This window comes from Mauremys reevesii, linkage group 15 (assembly GCF_016161935.1).
Source record: "Mauremys reevesii isolate NIE-2019 linkage group 15, ASM1616193v1, whole genome shotgun sequence".
Classification (NCBI taxonomy): Eukaryota; Metazoa; Chordata; order Testudines; family Geoemydidae; genus Mauremys; species Mauremys reevesii.
In genome coordinates, this window is record NC_052637.1 from 30,792,613 (window position 1) to 30,818,212 (window position 25,600).

At 42.0% G+C, this 25,600-nt stretch overlaps 1 protein-coding gene across 5 annotated transcripts in view; it reads right to left on the minus strand.

Annotated features, from left to right (window-relative positions):
- TMEM94 (transmembrane protein 94) overlaps positions 1 to 25,600 on the minus strand; it is a 99,887-nt gene that overhangs the window by 71,223 nt on the left and 3,064 nt on the right. For 2 of the 5 annotated variants that reach the window (XM_039500977.1, XM_039500979.1), the window contains exon 2: positions 738 to 867. The exons of 1 other annotated variant lie outside the window; for it this stretch is intronic. In XM_039500977.1, coding sequence (XP_039356911.1) covers positions 738 to 761 — 24 coding nt within the window. In that variant the 5' untranslated portion in view covers positions 762 to 867. Of the gene's footprint in view, positions 1 to 737; positions 868 to 16,425; positions 16,755 to 25,600 lie in introns of those variants that run through there. 2 more of the 5 variants (XM_039500976.1, XM_039500978.1) reach the window with 2 other exon arrangements.

The window sequence follows — 25,600 nt, forward strand, 5'->3', positions numbered from 1 at the left end:
CCCATGCTCTGGATGTCCCTAAACTTCTGACTGCTGGAAGCTGGGACTGTTCTGTTCACTCCCTCTGAAGCATCTGTCACCAGCCACTGTTGGAAGACAGGACATGGGCTACATGGACCATTGGTTTGACCCAGTAAGGCCATTCTTATGTTAATTTGCCCACTACGAACCAAACTGAGATAATCAACTCATTTCAAACAATCATCCAGTCCGTCAGTGGTAGTAACTTTTGGGCCCTGCCAAATCTGAGCTATGGGCAAAGCAATGACCTAGAAGCAAACAGCTCTGCATCTCACTGCCTGGTTTCTCAAACTGGTAGTCTCCCAAAACAAGAGTAAACACCCATTAAACTCAGAATGCAACCCATGAGCTGACAACGAGATGAGAACATAATTTCCTTGATAGTCCTCTACTCAACAGGTCTACTAACTCCACAGAAGATCATTAGCCCACTCATATTGCATGCCAACCACATAGGACAGAAAATATGAGGCTGCTGGTATGAACTGGATATCCTCCTGGTATCTCTGGATTATCCAGTGATGGACTTTAGTTATAAGGGACAAGCAAACATGTCCCCTTGACTATGCAGGAGAAAGATCTTCCAGCTTTAGCAACAACTGTGGATAACTTATATACTAATGTGAAACATGCAGACCGAAATCACAAAGAAGCAAACCAACTAGGACTTTAGAATCAATATGCTTAAGATGTGATCTCCTTTCTGGGGAACCTACCTGACACTGCTCCTTCAGGTCCATGGCTGCACGGTTCTGTAAGCATACCCAACACAATGTAACTACCCCTCCGGGGGAGAACCTCTCCTAGGTGTGTATGAAACCTTGGTTACTGTTATTGTAACACCATCTGCAGAAACAAAAAGGGCAAGAGTCAGATTTTCTGCCACACTCTCTTTAAGACAAGTGTACAATGAAGCTGATAGACTTTAAATGAAAGGAAAGGGGTGTATGTGAGAGAAACCTGGAGTAGAAGGTGGTTCTAAATTGTGCCCCATTAGTTTGCAGTCCCCCACCCCAAGTGTGCTTTATCAGTTTAACTTTCGAAAAAGCTGTCAGCACTAGATGAATTAAATTCCCCGCAGAGCAAAATAAATTTAATGCAGCAGCCTTGACATATATCCTGGCACACATCCAGGAGAACTGCCAAACTCTGCCCCTAGCAAGAAGCTAGATTCCACCAGGTGTTCCGAAGACAGCAGGCTGAAATGCCAGCCAGCAGACGTGTGATCGGACCAGCCTGTCACCAGCAGCCATTTGTCTTGCTATTTTTATCTAACCGGGGCTCTGTCCAGCTAATCTCTAATGGAGCCTGCAGTAATGATTCTTCCATTTGCTGAAACGCCACATCAGATCCTCTTTGACAAGGCTATGCTATAGGGCTAAACTCAAATCTGACCCATCATTAAACAGGCCAGAAGGTCTAAAGAATGGCTCCAGACCACCAGGGACTAGACTAGCAAATTTTATTTTAGCAAAACTGAGATTAACAGAGCTATAGCAGGAGACAGCTCTGGAACGCACTTTCCCCCTTGCTCTGACATAGCCTGAAGTGGTTGACCTTCAGGGCACACAGCAAGACTCATCTATTATTTTGGACTCTGCAGGGAGGGGACTAGTTGAAGGAATTCGGTAGTTCATTGCAGGGTATTATATTTAGGAGGGGATCATCTTAAATATTAAATGAGTTGAGATAGTAAAAGGGGCTATATGATGAAGTGGCCTTGGGCAGCAGAGTCGTTTGGAGGTAAGGGTTAATGACTCTTGTATTTTTAACAGTTATGTAGAGTCAGAGCTTGGACAGATGCTTCTAATAAAAAGGAGAGAGAGAGTTCATCAAACTGACTAATTCCAGGTCTATATTTACTAAACTGAAACAAAATCCTGTGTTGTGGGTCTAGGCTGGATATGGTCACCAGACTTTCCACCCTATCCTAGTCTATAGGTAAGCCCATTTTTCACAGCAGATGGATTCTGCTGATCCCAGCTGGTTGTCTCCCAGCTCCCTGCGATCTTTGTGCACGGTGCTGTTCTCTATGACAGCAGTGTAACTAGATTCATTTGAGCACAAAAGGAACCCTCAGCTCCCTTAGAAAGCAATGTTCCCCCTGTGACTATGACCATGCACATGTATATGTTTTTAGGTGAGATGCAGACACCAACAATTTGATCAACTTAATGTACCCTCTCTATATATATGATACTCCTGGGGGAATTCTGCATCATTGTGCATGTGCAGAATTCATGGGCCCTGCAGATTTCTTTGCTTCTCTGCAGAAAAATGACTTCTGACAGGGAAGCAAAAGGAAGCCACAAGAGCAGTCATGCGTCCCCTCCCCGGCAGTGCAGGCAGGTCAGTTTGGGCAGCCGGTAGAGACGTAAAACACCACCGGGGGGAAGGGGGAGTGAGCAGTCTTGTGTGTGAGAGACAGACACACTGTCCCTCTCGCGCTATTGCGGCATGCTTGGCATGGAGGGGCATGGCTTTGGGGTGTTTCTGAAGAGGTAGGCGTGGGGCAGGCTCTGTCCCCTCAGGCAGAGCAGAATGTAGCAGCCTGCCTGCTTAGTGAATTGTTCCCATTGTTCTTAGTGAATTCCCCCAGGAGTATAAAACAGGTGTAAAAATTTTAAGTCTCCTTTATATTGCCAGAGTGGTGTAAAGGAGCCTTATTGTAAAGGACAGTCTGGCCTTATAAGTGCTTATGGTGCTTTAGTGATTAGAATTGGTATTTGGTGGGGAGGGATAGCTCAGTGGTTTGAGCACTGGCCTGCTAAACCCAGGGTTGTGAGCTCAATCCTTGAGGGGACCACTTAGGGATCTGGGGCAAAAATTGGTCCTGCTAGTGAAGGCAGGGGGCTGGACTCAATGACCTTTCAAGGTCCCTTCCAGTTCTAGGAGATTGGTATATCTCCAATTATTATTATATAAATTTTTGGACTGAAAAAATTTCCTATCAAAAAGTGCTCCATGAACTGTTTGCTATTAACCTTTTTGGAAATGGTCAGTAGCCAGTATAAATTGTGAGTCTGAGTCTCCAGCCCTCACTTGCTCTTCGGTTGCCTATGACATAACACTGAGCATATGGCTGCATATATTTGTTGACTAATAACTAGACGTAAAGGGTCAATACTAGCTCCATTACTATTAGATAGAGGGGATCCGATGATTTTCTCCAATGCTCCCCACGCCCATTCATTGTATTGTAGTTTAAATAAATTACCAAAAAAATTGAAACCAGCATTATTTTGATAAAAAAAATAGGCAGAATTTTGCAGAAGTTTAAAATATTGTGCACAGAATTTTTTATTTTTTGGCGCAGAACTCCCCCAGGAGTAATATGCACCTTATACATCACTTGAAAAAGTTATGTCTACTTTAAGACAAAGTATGATGTGAAGCTGTCAAGTGGTGCAATTACCACAGAAACGGAGATAAAACAATGACACCACATTAAAATGACCACTTTGAAATATTTCCATTTGTTTCTGTTTAATGACTATATTATTTCAAAACATAAAATTGGATTTCTTTGTGATCTCAAAGCATCACAATAACAATCTAAAGGTAAAACAAATCTAATCAATTTGTACAGATATCACTGAAATGTAATAGAGCTGGTGACATTTCTAGTCAACATCATCATCATCATCTTGTTCATCATGCTGAGAGTGTGTGGGTTATCGTAATCTTCCTTAGCACATACACAGTTCTTTGCAGGGAAGTCTGTTGACTACAAACACAGTTGATTGTGCAGTGACCCCTATAGGTACAGGCACAAATAAGATCTTCTAGAAGCTCAGATGCCCTGCGGCCCTTGGAGAATACGGGAAGTGGTTCACAGTGGTGCTGAAAATTTTTATAGTGGGGTTGCTGAGAGCCATTGAACCAAACTGTAAACCCTATATATAATGGAACCCACGTCAAGCCAGGAGATGCGGCAGCCCCCGCCACCCCACTCCCAGCACCCTTAGTTCCAGCACCAGTGGTAATTCATCCACATTTTTCCATCCATGTTGCAATGGTGTTCCAATATCTGGTTTGTCTATGTGCGCAGACATCCAAATAGTTGTTTGCCAGGATGCTCTTTTGACATATTCTTCAAAACTGTCATATGGTCGGCGTTTGGCCAGCGACTTGTCCTTTTTGTTGGCTAGATTGAGGCACAAGCAATTCAGGTCTCTGTGGGTCTCCTTTTCTCTCTCACTCTGGTCATACAGCAGTACTACAGACTTCCTTCTTGCAAAAATTGCAGCTTGCGTCACTCTCCCTCCATCAGGCAAGATTTCTGAAGCGGTAAGCTCCCTTTGTTTTGATGACATTAAACACAGACTTCCCCCCCTCCCCAATATCAAATAGGGATGACACAGAGTTACACCCGTTAATTAGTGTGCAGCAGGAAGTATGTTGCAGAAGTCAGGTCTGAGGTGTGTAAAAAATTGTGTGCACAGGTATGAAATTACACTTGTCTGTTGTGCTGGTAGTGGTGCCTATTTCAATCAACACATTATCATTTTTGGAAAGCAGTGAACAGCAAGCACCAAAACTTCAAGTGACCTAATTACTATGGTTCCTTTGACACCAAGAGACCCAAAAGCCATATTGGCACATACAATCTGCAGTAGCATCCTTGTGTCCACTTCTTCAGTACTGTACAAGTTTTGGGCTTCTTCAACACCTCTACTGGTGGTGGACTTTGTTACTTCACTCTCAGGTACATTTTGAACCATATATTCACAGAGAAATTTTACAAGTGACTGCTGGCTGGATGCCACGGTTAGAAACTTTTTCCATGGAGGCACAGGCCACCCAATCAATCAACTGGTATTTCTTGCATCCAATCTTAGATCCTATCCAGCGCTGTCCTTGTGCAATTTTCACAGAGTTACTGCTGTCATATCAAAGACTTTGATTACAAATTAACTTGGACTCAGCAGCCAATTAATCAAATGTGTGGAATTTGTCTCCAGCCATCATTTGTACGACAGCCATGGCATTTCACAGCATGGTACGCTGTGATTTCCTTCTTGCATGCTCTTAGCTCGTGGATTCTTTCATCTTGAGCTTCCAGTTGATGCCTTAATACAGCTTTGTCTATTCTTCTCATTGTTCCGTCACCATGAAAGAGGGACATAGGCACAGGTCCTACAGGGTGACTAAGAACAGTTGCCATTGAAACATCATCTCTCCATCTTGCTAAGGACAGGGCTCTACAGAAAACAATTTCTGGACTGATAGCTGCCGTGATTGTCCCTCCCCTGACAGATAAATTTGGTCTTCTTGGCCATGTCAGCAAATGATCATGTCAAATTTCTTGACTGGGCTGAAGAAGCTACGTGTCCCATCAGAATTAAGAGAATCTCTCACATCTCTCCAATTGTTATTCACCAACATCTGCTATTTTCAGTAGACTCTTGTATATCTGATGTTACATGCAGTCCAGAGAACGTTATTAAGCACCTCTGGATTGTGATTCAGGGTCAAATGGGTGTGTCATATTGTTGATGATATGGCTGGTAAAAGCTGTAACATGCTCTTCAACCCTCTTCAGTGCAGAGACAAGGACTTGTCTGTGGACTTTATTGTCACTACTTCTTGTTAGACAACTTCTTTCCCTCATAGTTTTTGTATATTCATAATACGACGCTGTGTATTGTCATCTCTAACACTAATGAACTTTACTTAAGTGTCACTAAATTAAAAATCTAGTTCCTAGAATATTTCAAAAGCATGTGTAGGCAACTACAAATTAAAACGTTCTACCAGGAAGACTAGAGCTACACTGTATGTACAAAAGCTTACAAATGGAGCAGCATTACATTAGGAATTCATGTACATTTATATCTACCCACTGCAGTATAAACTGTGGGCAAGCAAACTACTGCTATTAGTGCACGACGTTCAGTGAGAGACTACTCTGGTCAGCAAATTTCAGCTGAAAATATAGAAAACTATTATAATCACTTGTGAGAGACTTTGCCAATTATATTGCAAAATGTTGATATACAGCATTTTTGCTTAATCATTTCTAAAAAAAACTTGCTCATGCAAAACCAATACAAATCTTTTAGTACATTGTAATTTGGTAGCTTTGACCAATAAACACCACAATAAGGTGTTGAAATTAACTTAAACAGTAAAAACTGTAGTCACAGTCGTGTGGCAGTGTGTTTCTGGAACTGTGAAAAAAATGACACTTTCATTTTGGAAACCATTGTTGCACCTCGCCTACAGGCTTACAGCACCACCTGACAGCTCCACATGATACCTCATCTAAATGTACATAAAATAAGCTTTCAAATGATACATGATGTGGGTTGTGTAGGGTGGGTACCTTAAACTCCAAAAATATGGCCCTTTGTGGAGAACTGCCACACACCCAAGTGTCACATATAAGCATTTCCGCTCATGCAGATATCTGCATTTGAGGTTACACATACTCAGTTCATTTGCTAGGGATGAACTGTTCAGAGTACATAGGACAAAAACCATCTAATTACTTTTGCTGTCTCTACCTTCTGACTGGCACATCACCAGAATTAGCTAGCAGTCCTGACTCAGCCTGTTTTCTGTTTTGTGATCCTCACAGGCAAAGAGAGGGTATGGGAATGATGCTATCTTCTCCAATTGCTCAATCAACTATGTCAGGCCAATTAGCAAGTGCAATGAAAAGATCAGGGGCTGGGAATGGGAAGGAGACACATATACCTTAGTATGCCCTATAGAGCAAAATAGCACCTTGCTATCTTGCCCTTAACTCAGGGATCATTTCAGCACAAGACAAAGGGAGAAAGGATGGACTTTTAAAATGAAGGAAAATGGCAATTCAGAGAAGGGTTTGAGAAAGCTCCATGATTCTTCTTCCTATGAGACCAAATAGGAGACTCATGGCCTTGACTAGCAAGGACACACTCAGATACCTAGAGGCCAAAGCCACAAAAGCAGAAAGTGAAGAAAACATCCTGAATGTTCTCTGTGCTGATCCAGTGTAGCCCAGATCATTAGCAGTGGTGGCTCTGCTCTGCTCCCCCTTCCAGTACCATTTGAACAGAAGGAGGTCATGAAGGGAGACAGCTGTGCAGGTAACAGCCTTGCTCAGCACTGCGGTGACATTCTGTTTCAGGCAGCAAACTGAAATGTGATCTTGAAGGCAAAACATGCCACTTGTCAAAGCTCAAAACACATTGTTCAGCATGTGTAGGAGTGTCACTCTAAGATCAGTGCAAACATCTATAGTGCCAGGGTGCAGGGAGGGGGACTCTCAACAGTGAAGAAGCTAGACACACATTGGTTGGAAAGAGTGGATACTCTTTAACTACATAAATCTAAATGGCTACCAAAACAATGAACAACAGTTCTGAAGATCTCCATAGCTATCTAGTCATCCCGTAAAAGGAGATCTAGACACATAGGGTTTCCCCAAAGTCTGAACAGAACTGAAGTGAACCTCATCATCAATTTAATTTTTCTCTCCCCCAACTTAAGGTGACAAAAATGGTTAGGTCCTAAACACTTCAAAAGTGGAGCAATGAATCTGCATCCTTTTTGTGCCACTCCAGATACACACAGCAAGCAGATCTTTTCTCAGCAGAACCATACTTTAAAGAGTTTGGTCACTAGCTAACGGTAGATAAGCTATGATGTTTATATGACAAAGATGACTGAAACCACAGACAAAGTCTGCCTTCTCTGGCTAGATCAGTACTTGAATCATCTAAAATATAATTTGCCTGCATGTTTTTCAAATACATATTCTATTATCAAACAATCCCCAATTTGTTTGCAACATTTATGTGGTATCCACTAAAAACAATTTTCATAGTACGGGGTGTGTCATGATACAAATAGTAAATATGGATTCACAGAATTAGAGGTGCCCACACTTCATAGCTTCTGTAGGCCAAGCTCACTGCACATACCAGGAGTTCCTTGCATTTCTCCATTTATCCCATGGGCCCCCTGTGTGCCGTTCTCCCATCCCCTTCTATTTCAGGGACTCCCTGCAGCTCCTGCCCCAGCCCTTCCAGCACATGCCAGTAGTTCTGTGGCCCAGACCCTCAAAAGTATTTAGGTGTATAACTTCCATTGATTTCAGTGGAAGTTAGGAGCCTAAATACTTTTGAGGATCTGGGCCTGGGTCCCCCCCTACCATTCCCTTTCTGGCACATGCCAGGGGCTCTGTGTCTCCCTCTCCCTCCCCAGTGACAGGTCTGGAAGAGGTTAACTTGCGGTGAGAGATTCAGTTAGCTCCTTCCCAGATGCACTTGTACAGACTATTAGGCATGGGTGCAGGATTTAGAAAGGGAGGAAGAAGGGGAGAAAAGTAGATAGGCTTCTTCAGTGATTGAGCTGGAAGCCTTAGTTGAAACAAGGGCCCGGTGAGCTGTAGTCTGCTTGAAACCTGGAGTAAGGGAAGGAGCACACCAGCTCCTAGATTGTGGGATTGACTAAGGCACAGAAACCTGTGCCTACACAGGAGAACAGTCTAGAACAGCGGAAGCATGCCTGCAATTAGGTGGCTGCCAGCTGTGTTCAGCTGGACTGATGCTTGGTTTTTTTTATACACTTCTGTTGGACTCCAGTAATGGATTCTGTGGCCCTGAAAAGGGCCAGACTCTGTAAAGTGGTCTGGCTGGAGGGAAGATCACTCCTACAGCCAAAATAGGCCAAAGGACATTGGGGGAAACTGGGGCAGTGTTGCTGCATCAATACACCTGGCCAAAAAGGACTATACTTGAGTGACACCTTTGCTACATTCTCCCTCCCCTCCATACCAGAGTCCCACATTCTAGGGTCTCTGTATGCACCCCCATTCCCTCTTCCCATACCAGGGTCCCCTACTTCCTCCCATGCCAGAGCCTCTGTACTCCCATTCCCACCTTCTCTCCAGGGCCTCTGTATGCCCCCACTCTCCTCTTCCTGATATCAGGGCCCCACAGGCCAGGGGCTCTGTGTTCCCCCACCCCCCATGACAGGGGCTCTGTGTGCTCCCACCTCCCACTTTCCCCTTACCCCCTCAATATTACTATTTATCTTTTCTGTCTGGGAGATAAGTCATGCAGGGTGCCAACATTTTAAACTCCACTGGGAGGACGAGCAGAGATGAGATATGGGTATTATACTGGATGTTGTTAATGGGTACCATCAACTTGATTTTTGAACAGTAGATAATTACAGAGGTGTTTGAAGCTATGACTCTGCTAAGCAGACGATGGAAACTCTGCACCCCCCACTATTTCATCTCTTCTGGTTTTCAGATTTCCCCCAAAAAAATCAATAGGGTTCTACCTATTGATGCCTAGAACAATCCCTGGAATTCTGGAACTGATAGGATGTACATTCAAATGTTATTGCATTACACCACGCAGAGAAATGCCATCAGGCTGAGTGAAAAGCCTTGCAAGCTCAGTCAAATAATATAGCCAGGGTAACTGCTGTCTTTAACGTTCAGTTGTTCTCTCAATACATTACTTAGGTCAGCAGCAATGAGGTAATGTTCCATGCAGGGCCAATTCTGTGACAATTCCGCAGAACTGAGCCAATAATTACCTAGAGGAACATAGGGAGATTCATAGTTTTATTTCAGAATATTTTCTCTTTATTTCAGTTTATAATAATGCATCCATCCACTGCTTTGGCCTCATGCTCATTCAACATGAAACAACAATCAGACCCAGTGTCCAACAAACTGAACCCTTCCAAATTCAAAACAAAACTTTCCCACTACCCTCCACTGACCCCTCCCATTCAGAAAAAGCCTGGAGAAAAAGTGAGACTTGTAGCTTGATCTGAAGGTCAACAAGTTTCTATCAGCTAAGCAGCATTTGAAACACCTGCCTGAACATCAGATGCTGAGCCTCCGGAGGGATCCATCTGAATATTAAAATAATCATCTTTAGAATTAAACATGGTCTCCCCAAATTTGGGCATTTATAAAGTATATTTCTTAAATCTGAGTTTGCATATATTAGTAATAATATTCTGCATTTGTCAAACATCTCCCATCCAAGAATTTCAAAGTACTGCAGAAACATTAACTGATTAAGCCTCACAACACCTTTTTGATGTATTTAGGTTATATAATCCAACAATTAAAAACACCACACTGGGATACATTATGCAAGATGTACGATAGCAGCAGTTGAATAGAAAAATCAGACAATTACACTATCAATACACCTGGAAAAAAACTGTGCTCCAAAAGCATCCCATGTTACTAATATTCCAGGAGGAGAAAAAAAAATATTCCTGGCTACAGAGTTTTCCCTGGAGTGTTAAATTCCTAATGCTTTTACTTTATTTAAGTAGAATTCCCAATCTGTATTACGTCTACAAAGAAGATGGAGAGAGTCTGAACATCTCATTGCCAGAAATGAATCCCACAAGAAGAGAATTCTAATACATCACCTAGAATAGAAACATGGGGGAAACACATAAGAGAAAAAACAGCTGCGCCTTAGAAAGAATGGCTTGGATTAACACTGGTTTTTTTTTTATATTAGCAATGCCATAGGGGCTTCCTGTTCACCCATATTTAGCATCTAGCAGATAATTTGTAATACACTGTGTTTACTGATAGCTGGGCTTCATGGAGCGCTTAAAAGTGGTATTGTTAATTTTGTTAATGCCCAGCAAGTGTGTACAGTAACTAGAGCAGATGAACTGGCAGTCTGAATCCCAGATTCTATTTCTGCCCCTAATTCACTGTTTGATCTGGGACAAACCATAACATCTCTGCCTCAGTGTCCCTACTTTATAGATCAGGCTAATACTTACCTACTTCACAGGTGAGCTGTGTGGTATAGTTCATTAATATCTCTAAGGTTGGGGAGATCCTCTAAAAGAAGTTACCATATAAACGTGACGTAGTGTTGCTTAAAAACTGACAACAACAAAAAGAGTACTCAAGAAATATTCCCTTGGTATTTCCACTGTTCTGTGGCTGTAGATGAGTCTTGGACTTGTCTACAAGGGATGTTACTGTGGGGCAACCAGAGTATGAATCTACAGTGTGCTAAGGTGGCACACAGAAAGGACCTATGTGGATATACCTATAGGTCTGTAGCATGCTTTGACATGCAACATGAAATTTTAGTGCACTGTAGCAATGTCCACACACGATGTTATCAGGCTGTAAACCAGTGAGCTGTAAATTCAGACCTTGGCTTTCTGTGCAATAACATCTCATGTAGACAAGCCCTCAGCTTATTCCACGAAAGTTCACTTTTCTTGCTAATGGAAGAGGAGACTCATTCTGCCTCGAAATCAGTGAGGAAAGCACTGGATTTTGAAACCCAAGGTATGTCTACGCTACAGCAGCACAGCTACAGCACCGCAGCTGTGCTGTTGTAGTTCTATAGTGTAGATGCTTCCTACATTGACCAGGGCGGGGGGGGGGGGGGGAGCGGGTTCCATTAATGTAGTTAATTGGAATAATTCTTCCATCAACCTTGCTGTGGCTACACCAGGGGCTAGGTCAACCTAACTACAGTGCTCATGGCATGAACATTTTCACAGCCCTGACCAATGTGACTATGTCAATCTAATTTGTAAGTGTAAACCTGACCCCAATTTGAAATTAATTTCAATATACATTTTGAAACATTTGCTACTAAAATTAGTTGTTTCCATTTTACTTGCATTTCTTTCTTATTTTCAGAGGTTTCCTAACAAGAAATGCACATTTGACCCCTTCTTTTCTTGTTCAGCACAACAGTCTCAGACCAGAACATTGCCCCCAAAGGATGAGGGGGAGGGTGTCTAAGGCAGAAGTCAAGCAGCAAGGATAGAGAACGTGAATCTGGGAGAGGGGTCTGGTCCAGAAAAGCTCCCTCAAGTAAACAGTCCTTAATCATACAAGTGATGGGATTACTTCCAAGACATAGGTTTAGCAGGAGCCCTACACATTTGAAACAAAATACATCTTTCATTTTAATTTTTTTCCCTGTTAGTGAAGTAGTAACTGCCAGATGGATCAGGCCAGTGGTCTATCTAGTCTGATCCAGTAACCTGCCTGGCAGGACCAGCTGCTTCAGAGGAAGGTACAATAGGTCTGAACTAAGCAATCACAGACTAACCTGCCCATACAGAGAGATTCTTCCTAACACCTGCAATTTACAGATTGGATCATGCCTTGAAACAGGGGGATTTACATCCCTTCCAAAAAAATGTTTTAAATGACAACTTTAACATAAAGATGGCCAATCTTTATTAAATACTAGTAAGCTCTTGATGGGTGAAAGTTGTCTTACAGTTTATATTATTTAAAATGTGTCAGCTGGAGCTTGAAAGTCTTGCCACTGACTTGAATGGCCTCTGTATGAGGTCCTTGATAGGCCTCACCTAAATAAGCCGGCAATAGGTTATAATAAATTAGTAGTAGTTTTATCAACAAAGTCAACCAGAGGCTTAAGCGATGGGTGCATGCTTTTATAAATACAAAAACTAAAGATAACAGGTGCAGATTAATAAAGTCAATAAAAAATCTATTATTTTCATTCCTTTGGCAAAGAAAATTAAAAAGCTAGATTTTTGGAGGTTTCATCTACTCTATTCCAGGTGCTTATACACCTCCCTGAGCCCACCATATAGGGAAGTAGCATGTCCTAGTATTCAGTCTGAGACAAAGTAAAAAAACAACCTAATATTTACAGCAATGTGGGGCCCAGTTCTGAAAAGTGATGAGAGCTCTCTTGTCCCATCAGCTTCAACAGTAGCAATGAGTCTTCAGCAGCTTCCTAGGATGAAGCCCCAAAAGAGCAAACATAATACTAGAACATTTCACAGTATATGTATACAAGGATGGATAGTACCAAAGAAGTGACATATCATCCAAAATCGTGATGCTCAGAGGCTATGGTAATGGAGACCTTATAAGTCCCTCAATAGATAAACAGTGGGGGAAGGGATAGTGGACATGGGATTGCAAGTGGGGATTGCAAGCTGTATTCACAGGTTCTTTTGCCAAATTCATCTTGCTTGCCTAGACTGGCCCCACTGATATAAGATCAGCTCATGCTCTTTAGTACCAGCCTAAAAACAAGGGTACGGCATGCATAACTACATTTTGTTACTGTGTGTAACCAGACACAGACCAATTCTCCTTGCAATAGTTACCACCTGCAGGTATTTAACAACTTCAGTGTCTGTGGGATTTTGTTCTCCAAGAGTTCCCCAGAAGCAAACATCAAAGGAACACCACCACCAAACTCAAGTTTCTCATAAGTTCAAAACAAAGTACAGCCCTTCTGTGCGAAAGACTGAATGGTGCTAGTCAATCCAATCACTTGGACATTATTGCAACAAGTTTGCATGTGAGATCTATAGTCTAGATTCTCTCACTACAAATTGGCAAAGATGGGCTTACTCCTAGTGTGTGGAGAAGAGATAGTAATGCATGCCACACCTTCTCATGACTCATCTACCCCTAGCTCACCTTGAAAGACATCCTCCCCCATTCACACAGGAGTATTCTGGACAAAGAGACAAGATTCCACATTTACTGGACAAGTAATCATTGCCACCCAGTGCTAACAAATCCTTGGGCATGTGCTTCTTACATGTCTGGATACTGCGTGAGAACATTATACAGCCCAGACCAAAACCACAACTACACAGAAAAGAAAAAACTAACAGCAATGCTGTCTAGAGATTACAGTGAGGACAGTCTAGACTCCTTGGTTCTATTCCCAGCTCTGCCATTAACCTGCTGGTGACCTATGCCAAGACAATTAACCTGTCTGTTTCCTCATTTGTAAAAATGGGAATAATACCGACCCCAAAAGGGGTGCTGTGCGGCTTGTGTGTCTGTAAAGTGGTTTGATATGAAACGGACTAAAAACATGTGAAGCAGTCATGTGCAGAACACAAAGCATTTTATAGAAAAATAAGTATGCGAACTATGAATACTTGGCTGATATTACTGCATTGACTGTGTTCTAATTAGTGATGCAACAAGTGAGTCAGATGAAGGCTACTGTACTTTGGCAGGCACTACAGTTCAAGGAAGTTCAGCAGCTATTAAGGAATAATGTATGTTATTTTAAATAAATGTAAAAACTTCCATCTTGAAGGAGCCCAAAGTGTTTTATAAACTATATACACAACACCTGTCTGTGCAATTCAGCCACATGGGGGATGGAGGGTGTCAGCCATCCTACAGACAGCACCCTGTACAACCGCATAGGGGCTAAGGGAAAGAATTTTGAACAAGCACTCCACGGCAATTTCCTACTCTTACAAAAGGCATCATACAAACGTAATGCCATGCAGAACAGGCATCTCCCTTGGAAAGATGAATCAAATGAGTTTCTATGATTCAAACCTGCAGTCTCCCTTCCATGGACAAATCTTTGCCGTTTGGAGAGATGCTCCCATTTTAGTGCAGGTGATCATAAAGCAGTTATTTATAAGCTCTCCCTGCTAGGAAGCATTTTATAGTGAGTTTTAATGAGATATTTAAAGCCTACAACATGGTTTTGAAATCTCCTCTGATGCTTGTATATATTATCGCTTCCCTCCAGCCCTCTCTGGTCTATTTAGATTATAAACTCTTCCGGGCAGGGGGCTCTCTCATTCTATATTTGTGCAATGCCCAACATAGTGCTCTGATCGCTGCTGGGTCCATTGATGCTACCTATATAATAAATAATACAAAATTAAATTTCCTCAGCTGGAAAAAAGCCTCTACAGGGAGTTTATTTCAATAACACAATGGACGCAACATGCAGCCTCAGAACTAGAAAGATCAAATCCCTTCAAAGAATGGAAATTCAATGCAGTTAAACAGTGGAAATGAACTGCAAGATGATGCAAAACAAGAAAGGGCTGCATGAGAGTAGGAGAGCTAAACTGGGGCAAATAGCAACTGAGACACCATACAGACCCTCTTCCCCCATTAGGGTTTACTGGAACACCAGGGCAAGCTGGATAAGGGAGTATATCTATACTTTGAGCCAATCCCTAATAGCTCTGTCCACAGCTGAGAATTGCACCACTGCAACATGCAATAATGTAAATGAAGCAGTGCAAATTGCCAAAGTGCACCATGCATGCTAGCTATCCTCTTTCAGGTCCACTGTGTCCCTGCTGCACTCCTGCAGTTTCACTGCATTGATACCCATCCCAGAGTTCCAAGCACAGCTTCCCATCCAGTTTTCTGTCAAAAGAGAAATATCACTTCTCTTCCAAGTCCTGGAGAACAGAGCCTTGATTGGAGAGTTCAGTGAAGACACTACAGGCCTGTGCTAGGACGACTAATTGCACCAAGGCAGCTGAAATGGCACCGTTTTCAGTCTGTTACAACAGAGCAGAAGAAGCCAGGTGAGCTACAACTGCAGAGGCTTTGCTCAAAACAAGTGCAGCTGAAACAGTGCTGGAAAAATTGTGCAGCATTGGAAGAAAGTTCTTGTGTGTGGATGCAAAATGTGGTACAAGTATTGAAGGTGCCTGCAAAGGTAAAGTTCTCTAGTGGAATGAAACACCACTGCAGTAGTGCCAAACTTAAGTATTGAAAAATAATTTGTAAGGCACACACACACACAAAAAGAGACACTTTTAAAAATAACAATATATGTTGAGGGTTCTCTTTCATTTTCATTTTTCTGGTTTTTGAACCTTTATTGTATACTTGGGTAACATTTTTCAATCATACCAGCAAAAAAATTTACTCTGAACTAAAGCAGGGGTTCTCAAACTGGGGGTCGGGACTCCTCAGGGGGTCGCAAGGTTATTACATGGGGGGTCATGAGCTGTCAGCCTCCACTCCAAACTCTGCTTTGCCTCCAGCATTTATAATGGTGTTAAATATACAACAAAAGTGTTTTTAATTTATATGGGGGGGGGTCGCACTCAGAGGCTTGCTGTGTGAAAGGGGTCACCAGTGCAAAAGTTTGATAATGACTGCATTAAAGCAAGACTTGATGTAATCACATGACTCCAGAAGCTGAGGACTTAAGAAAAATACCAAATAGTAGGAAACCTGCAATAACAGAGTGAAATATGGTGGTGATGCTGCACACTGCCAGCCCCGCAAACCACCCCTCTAAGACCTCAATGAGGAGAGACAGCTCTATAGATAAAACCTCCAGGTCTCGGGGCTGGGGGATAAAGATGGGGGAGGGGAATACAGACAAACTGTGGCTAATCCCCACAATCTGACACCCAGGCAGCTGCCAACCTGGCCACCCCTTCTCCAGTCCCCTAGGTCACAGGGAGCCCAGTAAGGTAGAGAGAAGTGAACACAACCAAACTGGAACTAGTCCCCGCGCCCCCTGGGGAGAGCAGCTCCCCGCACCCGGCAGCCCCAGCTCCCAGGGAGGCCAGTGGGGAGGGAAGGGGAATCTCCTCTGCAGCTGCTCCCTGGCTAGGACACTGCTCAGCTGGTCATTCCGCTGCCTGCACGGTACTTACCAGCCTTCCCTGAACTCTTCCTTGTCCCCCCTCGGGCGCGCTGAGCAGCTCCCCAGGGCGCCCCGCCAGCGCCTCACACCACCTACTCCAACAGCGCTAGAACCGCCATTTTTGTTACTGGCAAATACACCTTTTTTTCCCCCAGGCACCAGGCGCGCGACTTCAGGCACGGCTAAAGACGCCGTCGTCTGGTTGGTCAGATCCCGCCCAGGCTGCGGTATGCCGCACTGTGATAGGTCCGATGCGGATGTAGCAAGACGATGTGCATCCGCCCTTTCCTCAAGCTGGTCTGTGCTGAAGCTGTCTCGTGCTTGTAAAGCTTTGGGCTGCTGCCCGTGGGTTGCAACTGGAGCAGCTCGTTGAGCATCGCGAAGGGGTTTGTGCGTGCTCTGGAGAACTGCAGGGCAGAGCCCCGACCTCTAAAGGCTGCCACCTGCTGAGCTCATTGCAAGGGGCAGCACTGCTGCTGCCGCCAATGTGCAGGAGGCACTATAATGCCACAACACAGTGACAGAGCCAGGACAATATTCCCTGGGGAGTGAACACCCCACAAACGGGTTCCTCATAGCGGGGAGCGTTTCCTGCGCCTTGCACAGCGCTGAGCATATTGTCAACCCGTAGCAAATTAAAGTAGCAAGCACCACTTTGTGGGTCATTCTCACAGGGTCATCAAATAGTTGCATGTGGAGGGTGACACCTACAGATGTGCCTCTGCAACATCCTCATTGCCGAGTTTAGAGAGCAAAGGAGGTCCCTGCTAAGAAGACTGCAAAGGGAGATGAATCTAGAGGCGAAAGAATAAAGGGAGAGAGTGGGGCACAGAGAAGAAACGAGAAAGCACTGCAGGTTTAAAAACAAGGGAAATCAAGCCTATCTAAATGGAAACCTAAAGAATTAGGATTTTTAAAAGGAAATGGAGGAAGTGAGGGGCAGGGAGAGAGACAGTATATTTTATTTAGCTACAGAAAGCTTTACACATAATTTTGAATTTGTGATGGGTTGGCTGTTTTTAAAACAAACACACTCTCTCTCTCTCTCTCTCTCTCATTTTAAATGTCCTCAGCCTCCATTATCCCCTCATTTGATTCCACTTAATGTTTTTGAAAGGCTAATGGGTATGTTCTCAAGTCTGAAAATAAAAATTGGGACAATCCTGCAAATACCAAAGCCATAAGAACATAAGAAAGGCCGTACTGGGTCAGACCAAAGGTCCATCTAGCCCAGTATCTGTCTACCGACAGTGGCCAATGCCAGGTGCCCCAGAGGGAGTGAACCTAACAGGCAATGATCAAGTGATCTCTCTCCTGCCATCCATCTCCATCCTCTGACGAACAGAGGCTAGGGACACCATTCTTACCCATCCTGGCTAATAGCCATTTATGGACTTAGCCACCATTAATTTATCCAGACCCCTTTTAAACATCGTTATAGTCCTAGCCTTCACAACCTCCTCAGGTAAGGAGTTCCACAAGTTGACTGTGCACTGCGTGAAGAAGAACTTCCTTTTATTTGTTTTAAACCTGCTGCCTATTAATTTCATTTGGTGACCCCTAGTTCTTGTATTATGGGAATAAGTAAATAACTTTTCCTTATCCACTTTCTCAACATCACTCATGATTTTATATACCTCTATCATGTCCCCCCTTAGTCTTCTCTTTTCCAAGCTGAAGAGTCCTAGCCTCTTTAATCTTTCCTCATATAGGACCCTCTCTAAACCCCTAATCATTTTAGTTGCCCTTTTCTGAACCTTTTCTAGTGCTAGAATATCTTTTTTGAGGTGAGGAGACCACATCTGTACACAGTATTCGAGATATGGGCGTACCATGGATTTATATAAGGGCAATAATATATTCTCAGTCTTATTCTCTATCCCCTTTTTAATGATTCCTAACATCCTGTTTGCTTTTTTGACCGCCTCTGCACACTGTGTGGACATCTTCAGAGAACTATCCACGATGACGCCAAGATCTTTTTCCTGACTCGTTGTAGCTAAATTAGACCCCATCATGTTGTATGTATAGTTGGGGTTATTTTTTCCAATGTGCATTACTTTACATTTATCCACATTATATTTCATTTGCCAGGTTGATGTGATGATTGATAGTATTTATTACAGTAGAATCCTGATTTACTGAACCTTAATAATTGAAGCCTTCTTTCTGAACTACATGTGTTGGCCATTAAGCAAGGAGTTTGAGACAGGAATATGGTAAATTATAAGCGGCCAAGATTCAGTTCTGCAGAACACCTAACTTCTATAGTGTTGGAGTTAAATACCTGCAGATCTTAAGAGTTCCATAGAAGTTTAACTTCAGCACACTTGAGTTTAGGTACCTGGCTGTAAATTGGAAGGCTGATGAGTGAGGCTCACAAACTCCAAATTTTCTGAAACCCTAGTTACCCAAACCAATTTGGTGGAGTCCAAGCAGTTAGGAAAACAATCAGGATTCTACTGTACTTACATGGCACCATAAATGAACATGATGCTTTAGATGCAAATAAAATTACAGATCTCTGAATATTTTACAATCTAGATTATACATAACATCAGGGAATGACAAGCAAAGGGAAGTGAAGAGGGTATAGGAGGACAAGAGCTGTAACAGTGTAAGATCATGAGGTGTACTTAATGCTACATGTACATCTTTTTAGTTCCTCTTTAGATTTTTTTTAATAAATTAAGTACATTTCAGTTGTAGATATTTTCTAAATAAAGGTCAGGTAGAAAGTAGATACTGAGCAGGGGACCAGAGTCAGGGCATTGGGGTTCTAATCCTGGCTCAGAGACCGATTCACTGTGTGATCTTGGACAAATCACTAATAGGCCTTATCCCACAAACACTCCATATATGGAATTTCTATTGATGTCAATAGGAATTCTGCACTCAGAGGGGTTAATGGATTGGACTGTTAACGGTTCTGTGCCTCATATTCCCCATAAATAAATAAGTCTAATAATATCCACCACTTGGGGTTGTTTGGAGACTGAAATGAATGTTTGTAAAGCATTTTGAGATTCTTAGATGAATGGCATTATGAAAATACAATATTATTACTATAAAGATGCTCTGAAGAGCAGGAACCCACAGGAATTTAACCCTCTTGTAATTTCTGAAGAATTAAGAAAGAAATTAAAAGAAAGGACACTTCATTCCTACCTATTCCTGGGTTGGGATAGAGAAGGAAAACTGAATAGAAAATACCTAATCAAGAATCATTATCAACTGAGATTAAAAGAAAATCATGCCAATTGTTTAGAGTACTTGAAAACCCACAGAACACAGACCTGTTCTGCAATGGGATACACTGATTTATTTGTGGCTTAGCTTTAAAAATATTTCCTGATTTTTATCTTGATTTTGTAAAAATACTATAATATTCTAGAATAGTGGCCTAAAATTTTATGGCTTATAATAGTGGTTTTGGATGATTGCTCTGGACCACTGCAATATTTATATAGGGGTATAGAACAGGATGGCTAAGCAAGTTACTATAACTTTCCAAATTAGTTGCTAAAACTATTTACAGAATGCTTTTTCTTTTATTTTTGTTACTGACTTACTTCATACAGGCCTGCAGTGCCATTGTGGTAGGGAAGATGTGCATGTAATAAGAATTAGTGGTAATTGTTTCATTAATGCAAGCCAATATGCACAGTCTGAAAATATTGTATTCATGCTCCTAGTGCTTTTGGCGTAGGGATATACTATCTTCTCTTTGGATGATAACATATGTGCTGATAGAGTTACATCTCAATGTGCGGTAAGCTTCCGCCTTCTGAATGGTTTGCGATAGGCGACAGTTCCAATGGAACTATTTGACCTCTCTGCATGTGCCTTTCAGTCAGCCCCAGTCAGAATGTGCTGCTGCTGGTAGTGCAGAAATGAGAATTTGAGTGGGAGCACTTTAAAGCAGGTACTGTATGCAAAATGTCCTTTCCTTTTCTCTTTTACTGTACCTGGAGCTCTGTAGCAAGGCATTGAAGAGGTTTTTAATCAAATGTTTGATTGTGTAGCATGTATAAGCAATAAGGTAAAACAATTTACAATAATTTAAAACTGGTAGAGGGGAATTCTTACATTTAAAACAATAATTAATTGCTCTGACTAATTTTTTCTATATGTTTTATGTCAGATGTTAGAAAATGACAATATTTTGAAGTTTGTATGATGATGAGAGAAATTAAATGAAAAAGTGATTGGAAAGGGGTTACTTAAAAAAAAATATACCAGAGCTGACTAATACCATCTAAAGGTGATTGTGGGGAGCACTTGGAATATTAATTTCATCTGGGCAACACTGATTATAGGGTGTTTTTCCCCCAATTATATTTAACTTAATGTATATTTATATAGAAGGTATATATACAGATTACATGCTCCATATTAGATGTGTATTCTGCTTTTTTATGGCTTTACTAAAAAACAGGATCTACTTTGTTTTTCTCATGAAAGGAAATTGAACTGACTATTCTGAGCTGTACTGAAAGTGACAGATAATTAAACTGGGTAAAAGGAGGAAAGCAGAGGCCCTTTTGTACTAAAGAAAGGGAGATGGCACAGTCTAGTTATACCCAATTCCCTTTTACAGGTTCTTCCAGAGTTATAAATAGATCATTTAGGGGCTAGCCAACTCTTCTTTCATTGTTTCATTTCCTAACATCAGCAATGGCTAACTCTTATTGTACACTCTGGGTCCTAGGTATAGCAATACTGGCCACAGGGTTCTAATTTTTACAGCAATCATGTCCTTTCTTCTCCTTGTGACCATAGAAACACGCATAGTAAGACAGAGAATCTGCCTTTATTACATTCTTCCCAGCTCTCGGCTCATTGCAAGGCTCATGATTTTTTAAATTATTATTTAATTTATTTATTTTCTGATTTAGAGGCCTGACTGAGTTTTGTTTTCTGGCCTGTAAAAGTCAGAACAATCCCTGTTTATTGCAGGTGATGTTTAAGCTGCTTTACAAGCACTCCTGAAATCTGTAACTGTTAAATTTGAGGAGCATAATCTTGGCAGATTGTCTGCTCTGTCTGGTTCACAAGCACCAACATTTGTTTACTACACTTGGATGGACCCATTAAAAAAAACAGACTGTGGTAATGACTTAGTTTATAAAACTGTTGAAATACATACATAAAGTAAGTTATGGCACTATGTCATGAAGATTTCTTAAGGGAGAGAGTAGTCTAATGGTTAGAACAATGAACTAGAAGTTAGGAATTTTGGATTCTATTCAGGGCTGCCCAGAGGATTCAGGGGGCCTGGGGCAAAGCAATTTCGGGGGCCCCTTCCATAAAAAAAAGTTGCAATACTATAGAATACTATATTATTGTGGGGGCCCCGGGCAAATTGCCCCACTTGCCCCCCCACTTCCGGGCAGCCCTGATTCTATTGCCAGTTTGGACACTGACTTAGAGTAAAACATTGGGCAAGTCCCTTAACCTTTCTTTGCTTCAATTTCTCATTTGTAGAATAAGGATTATAATACTTGCAGAGACAATATCAGGTTAAATCTCAAACACACACACACACACACACACACACACACACAAAGCCAAATGCCCTTATATGTGTTACTAATAATTTAGATTACTAAAAACTGAAAGAATTTTAAACATCTCATTTGTAGGTCATCAATTGTGCTGTTTGTTTATTACTCTGCTTTTCTCGGCATGGACAGTGGAAACAGACTAGTCACTTTCTTCTTTCTGTCTCGCAGTTTCCATTGTCTGGTTCGCTTGCATTAGCATAATCCTGCAATGCCTAGGCTGCAGATACTGCAGGGGAATGTTTAGATCCAGACCCAAAAATCTGTTTTAATTTAATTTTTAGAAAATCATGGTAATATATTTATTAATATTAGGTTTTGTAAAATATTTTTTGTACAAAAACTAAGTTTGGGGCCTAAATTACTCAACAGTGACCTTTTGTTAATTATTGTTTTTTAAAGTCCACAGGGCTTCAGAAGGGCATTATATTGATGCTACATAACACATGTTCTATTATAAAAACAGCATCCCCAAGTTTGCATATGGCCTCATCCTGAGAGACACTGAGAACATACCATTTACATAGATTTCAGTGGGAGATAGGAGTACTTAGTGACTCTAGGAACTAGGCTGAAAGTGTACAGGAAATATGCAGTATTTTCTATGGCATGAGGGATATCTGATGAGAGACTTGCAGCTCTGGACCAATTTTAAAAAGTAGATTCTCATTTAAGGACCAAATGACCCATTAATAGAAGGGCTTCAGATTGGGACATGTAGGCTGTACGAGCTTGATTTTCATGCTGATGCTAGCTCAGGGATTGAAGTGGGAGGGAAGAGGCAAAAAAGGTGATGTTCTTGCAACAAGAATCTCGGCTATCTCATTCCCAGCATTCCCTATTTGCTGTGCCTACATTCCCAGCATTCCCATATTTGCCTCACCCAGTTTATTTCTTCTTCTCCTGTAGACACAGAGGTATAAGGCATGTTCCAGCTTCTCCTATAGCTGCCAGAATAATGTTATGGCATTAAACTTTTAGCTTACTAGAAAAATCATCTGGGGTATGTTGAAGGATTATCCACACCCACTCTCTACATTCTGCACAGCAGTTTGCCTGAATAATTTTCTTGGGAAAAATACATCTTTCTTCTTCAGTTTCTTCAGAGAGTTTATTACATGCAAATACTGGTTATCAAAAAACAGTCTGTATATGATTGGGATGATCTGATATATGGAAATATTCTCCCCAAAATCAGAATGTTGTTTAAAAAAATAAAATTAGTTTTGAAATCTGGAAGCATCTTCTGAGCCAGATAAGTGGCATTTACATGTATTTTATCATTTGTATAGCACCAGGTTCACACTGGGTGCTTTTAATAGACTCCACTCTAGCTGACTCAAGGCCACAGTCTCTGCTTTATGGAGACTTACCCATTAAGCCACCTGGGCTACAATTTCTGTGGGTGACAGGTTCTGACTTGCGAGGAGACTGGCAGTTGCACACGAACTAGACAAACATGAGATAGTCCCTGCCTTCAAGAGCTTACAATTTAAATAGACAAGAGAAAGAATGGGAGGAGAAACAGATGTACAGAGTGGTGAAGTGACTTGCCCAAGGTCACAAAGCAAGTCACTGGCAGAGATGAGAGTAGACTCCAGCTCTCTTACTCCCAAGTCCAATGCCCTATCCAGACAGAGCAAGTTTTTCCCTAACTACTTCTCATTTTACAGTGCCAGTTTGCAGACAGCTGATCTTGCTCCAGACAGTGCTAGTGATCTCCTTTTCCATCTTACCAAGCAGCAAGAATCAGGGTTCCACATTCAACCTTCAAGGACTTTTCCAGGTCAGTTTTGTGTAGTTTACAAGCCATACTAGAATTTTTCTGGCTGCAGCCCTGCTACTCCATTTGCTGATCTGACAACCCCAATGGGATGTTGCTTCTTGCAACATCACCACTGCAAGATTCTACAACCATAACCTTGTCAATTTTTTGCTGATAATACATGAGGTAGAACACACTCTAGCTTCCTCTTTCAGAGATGTATCAGTTCCTTAGGTCTAAAGGCCTATGTTTGGTAGTAGATGGAACAGACATATCCATCCCTTAGGTCTAAAAGTCTATGTTTGGCATTAGATTAAACAGATAGGAGTAAAAGACACACAGACAGCAAATATGTGGGTTATAATTTTGTTTTGTTTTTAAGAAGCACATTTATATTTCTGACTACACCTCCCCTTTCATTCCAATGCTTTCCCCACCACTGTGGCAGACAAAGACTCCAAGCTGCTGCCTCATTTGAGGCCGAGGCCTCTGGGCTCCAGTTCAAGCTATGCCACTTTTGAGCTAGCTTCTAACACTGGCTTGGAAGTTGAATGAGTCACCATCTCTCAGCAAGATGGAGTAACAGGCCATTTTCCCACTAATTTCAAACAAAACAAAGAAAGCAGGTCTAGAATATCTTGCTAGTTAGTTTTAGCCAGTCACATTAGCATTCCAAAGAAGTATGTTTAGTATGCTCAGCAGCACTGATATAATGGCAAAACTCAGGAGCATGAACTGTACATCTTCTGTAGTACACTATGGAAATACTTACTGAGGGAACAGGTATATTAAGAAAGGCCCTAGGCTAAATTCATGAATTTACTGCAACTCTAGAGAAAGTTAACCTTTGAATGACATGTAGCATGAGTTCCAACTTCTAGTAGTTTAGGAAAAGTTGCATCCCAGTCATCCCTACATCCAGAATCATTACATTATATAGTAGTGAACCTGGCAGCTCTGGGTCTAAAAGCATAAGCCTCTATTGCTGGAGAGAAAGGACCACTTCAAAGGCAGAAGCAGACTCAAAAACCACAATCTGTGGTCTAGGCCTACAGAGGGACAAAGCCGCACTGTGTTAGGTTGGGTTACAATTGTGTCTTCTGAAATCCTGTAGTGTAGTAGTAAGCAATAGATAGGGTCCTACCAAATTCACGGCCATAAAAAAAAACATCATGGACCATGAAATCTGCCCCCCCTACCCCCATGAAATCTGATCTCTTGTGTGCTTTTACCCTATACTATACAGATTTCACTGGGGAGACCAGCGTTTCTCAAATTGGGGATCCTGACCCAAAGGGGAATTGCAGGGGGGTCGCAAGGTTATTTTAGGGGGATTGTGGTATTGCCACCTTACTTCTGTGCTGCCTTCAGAGCTGGGCAGCTGGAGAGTGGCGGCTGTTGGCCAGGTGCCCAGCTCTGAAGCCAGTGCCCCACAAGCAGCAGCACAGACGTCAGGGCAGCAATACCATACCATACTTCTGCGCTGCTACTGGTGGCAGCTCCACCTTCAAAGTTGGGCTCCCGGCCAGCAGCCACCACTCTCCAGCTGCCCAGCTCTAAAGACAACACTGCCGCCTGCAGCACCGCAGAAGTAAAGGTAGCAGTACCACAATTCCCCCCCCCCCACAATAACCTTGAGACACCCCCCACACTCCTTTTTGGATCAGGATCCCTATAATTACAACACCCTGAAATTTTAGATTTTAATAGCTGAAATAATGAAATTTACAATTTTTAAAACCCTATGTCTTTGAAATTGACAAAAATTAACAGTGAGTTTGGTAGGGCCCTAGCAATAGGTCTTATATATTAACAGACTTAGGACAAACACATTGTGTCAAAAGAACACTAATGCT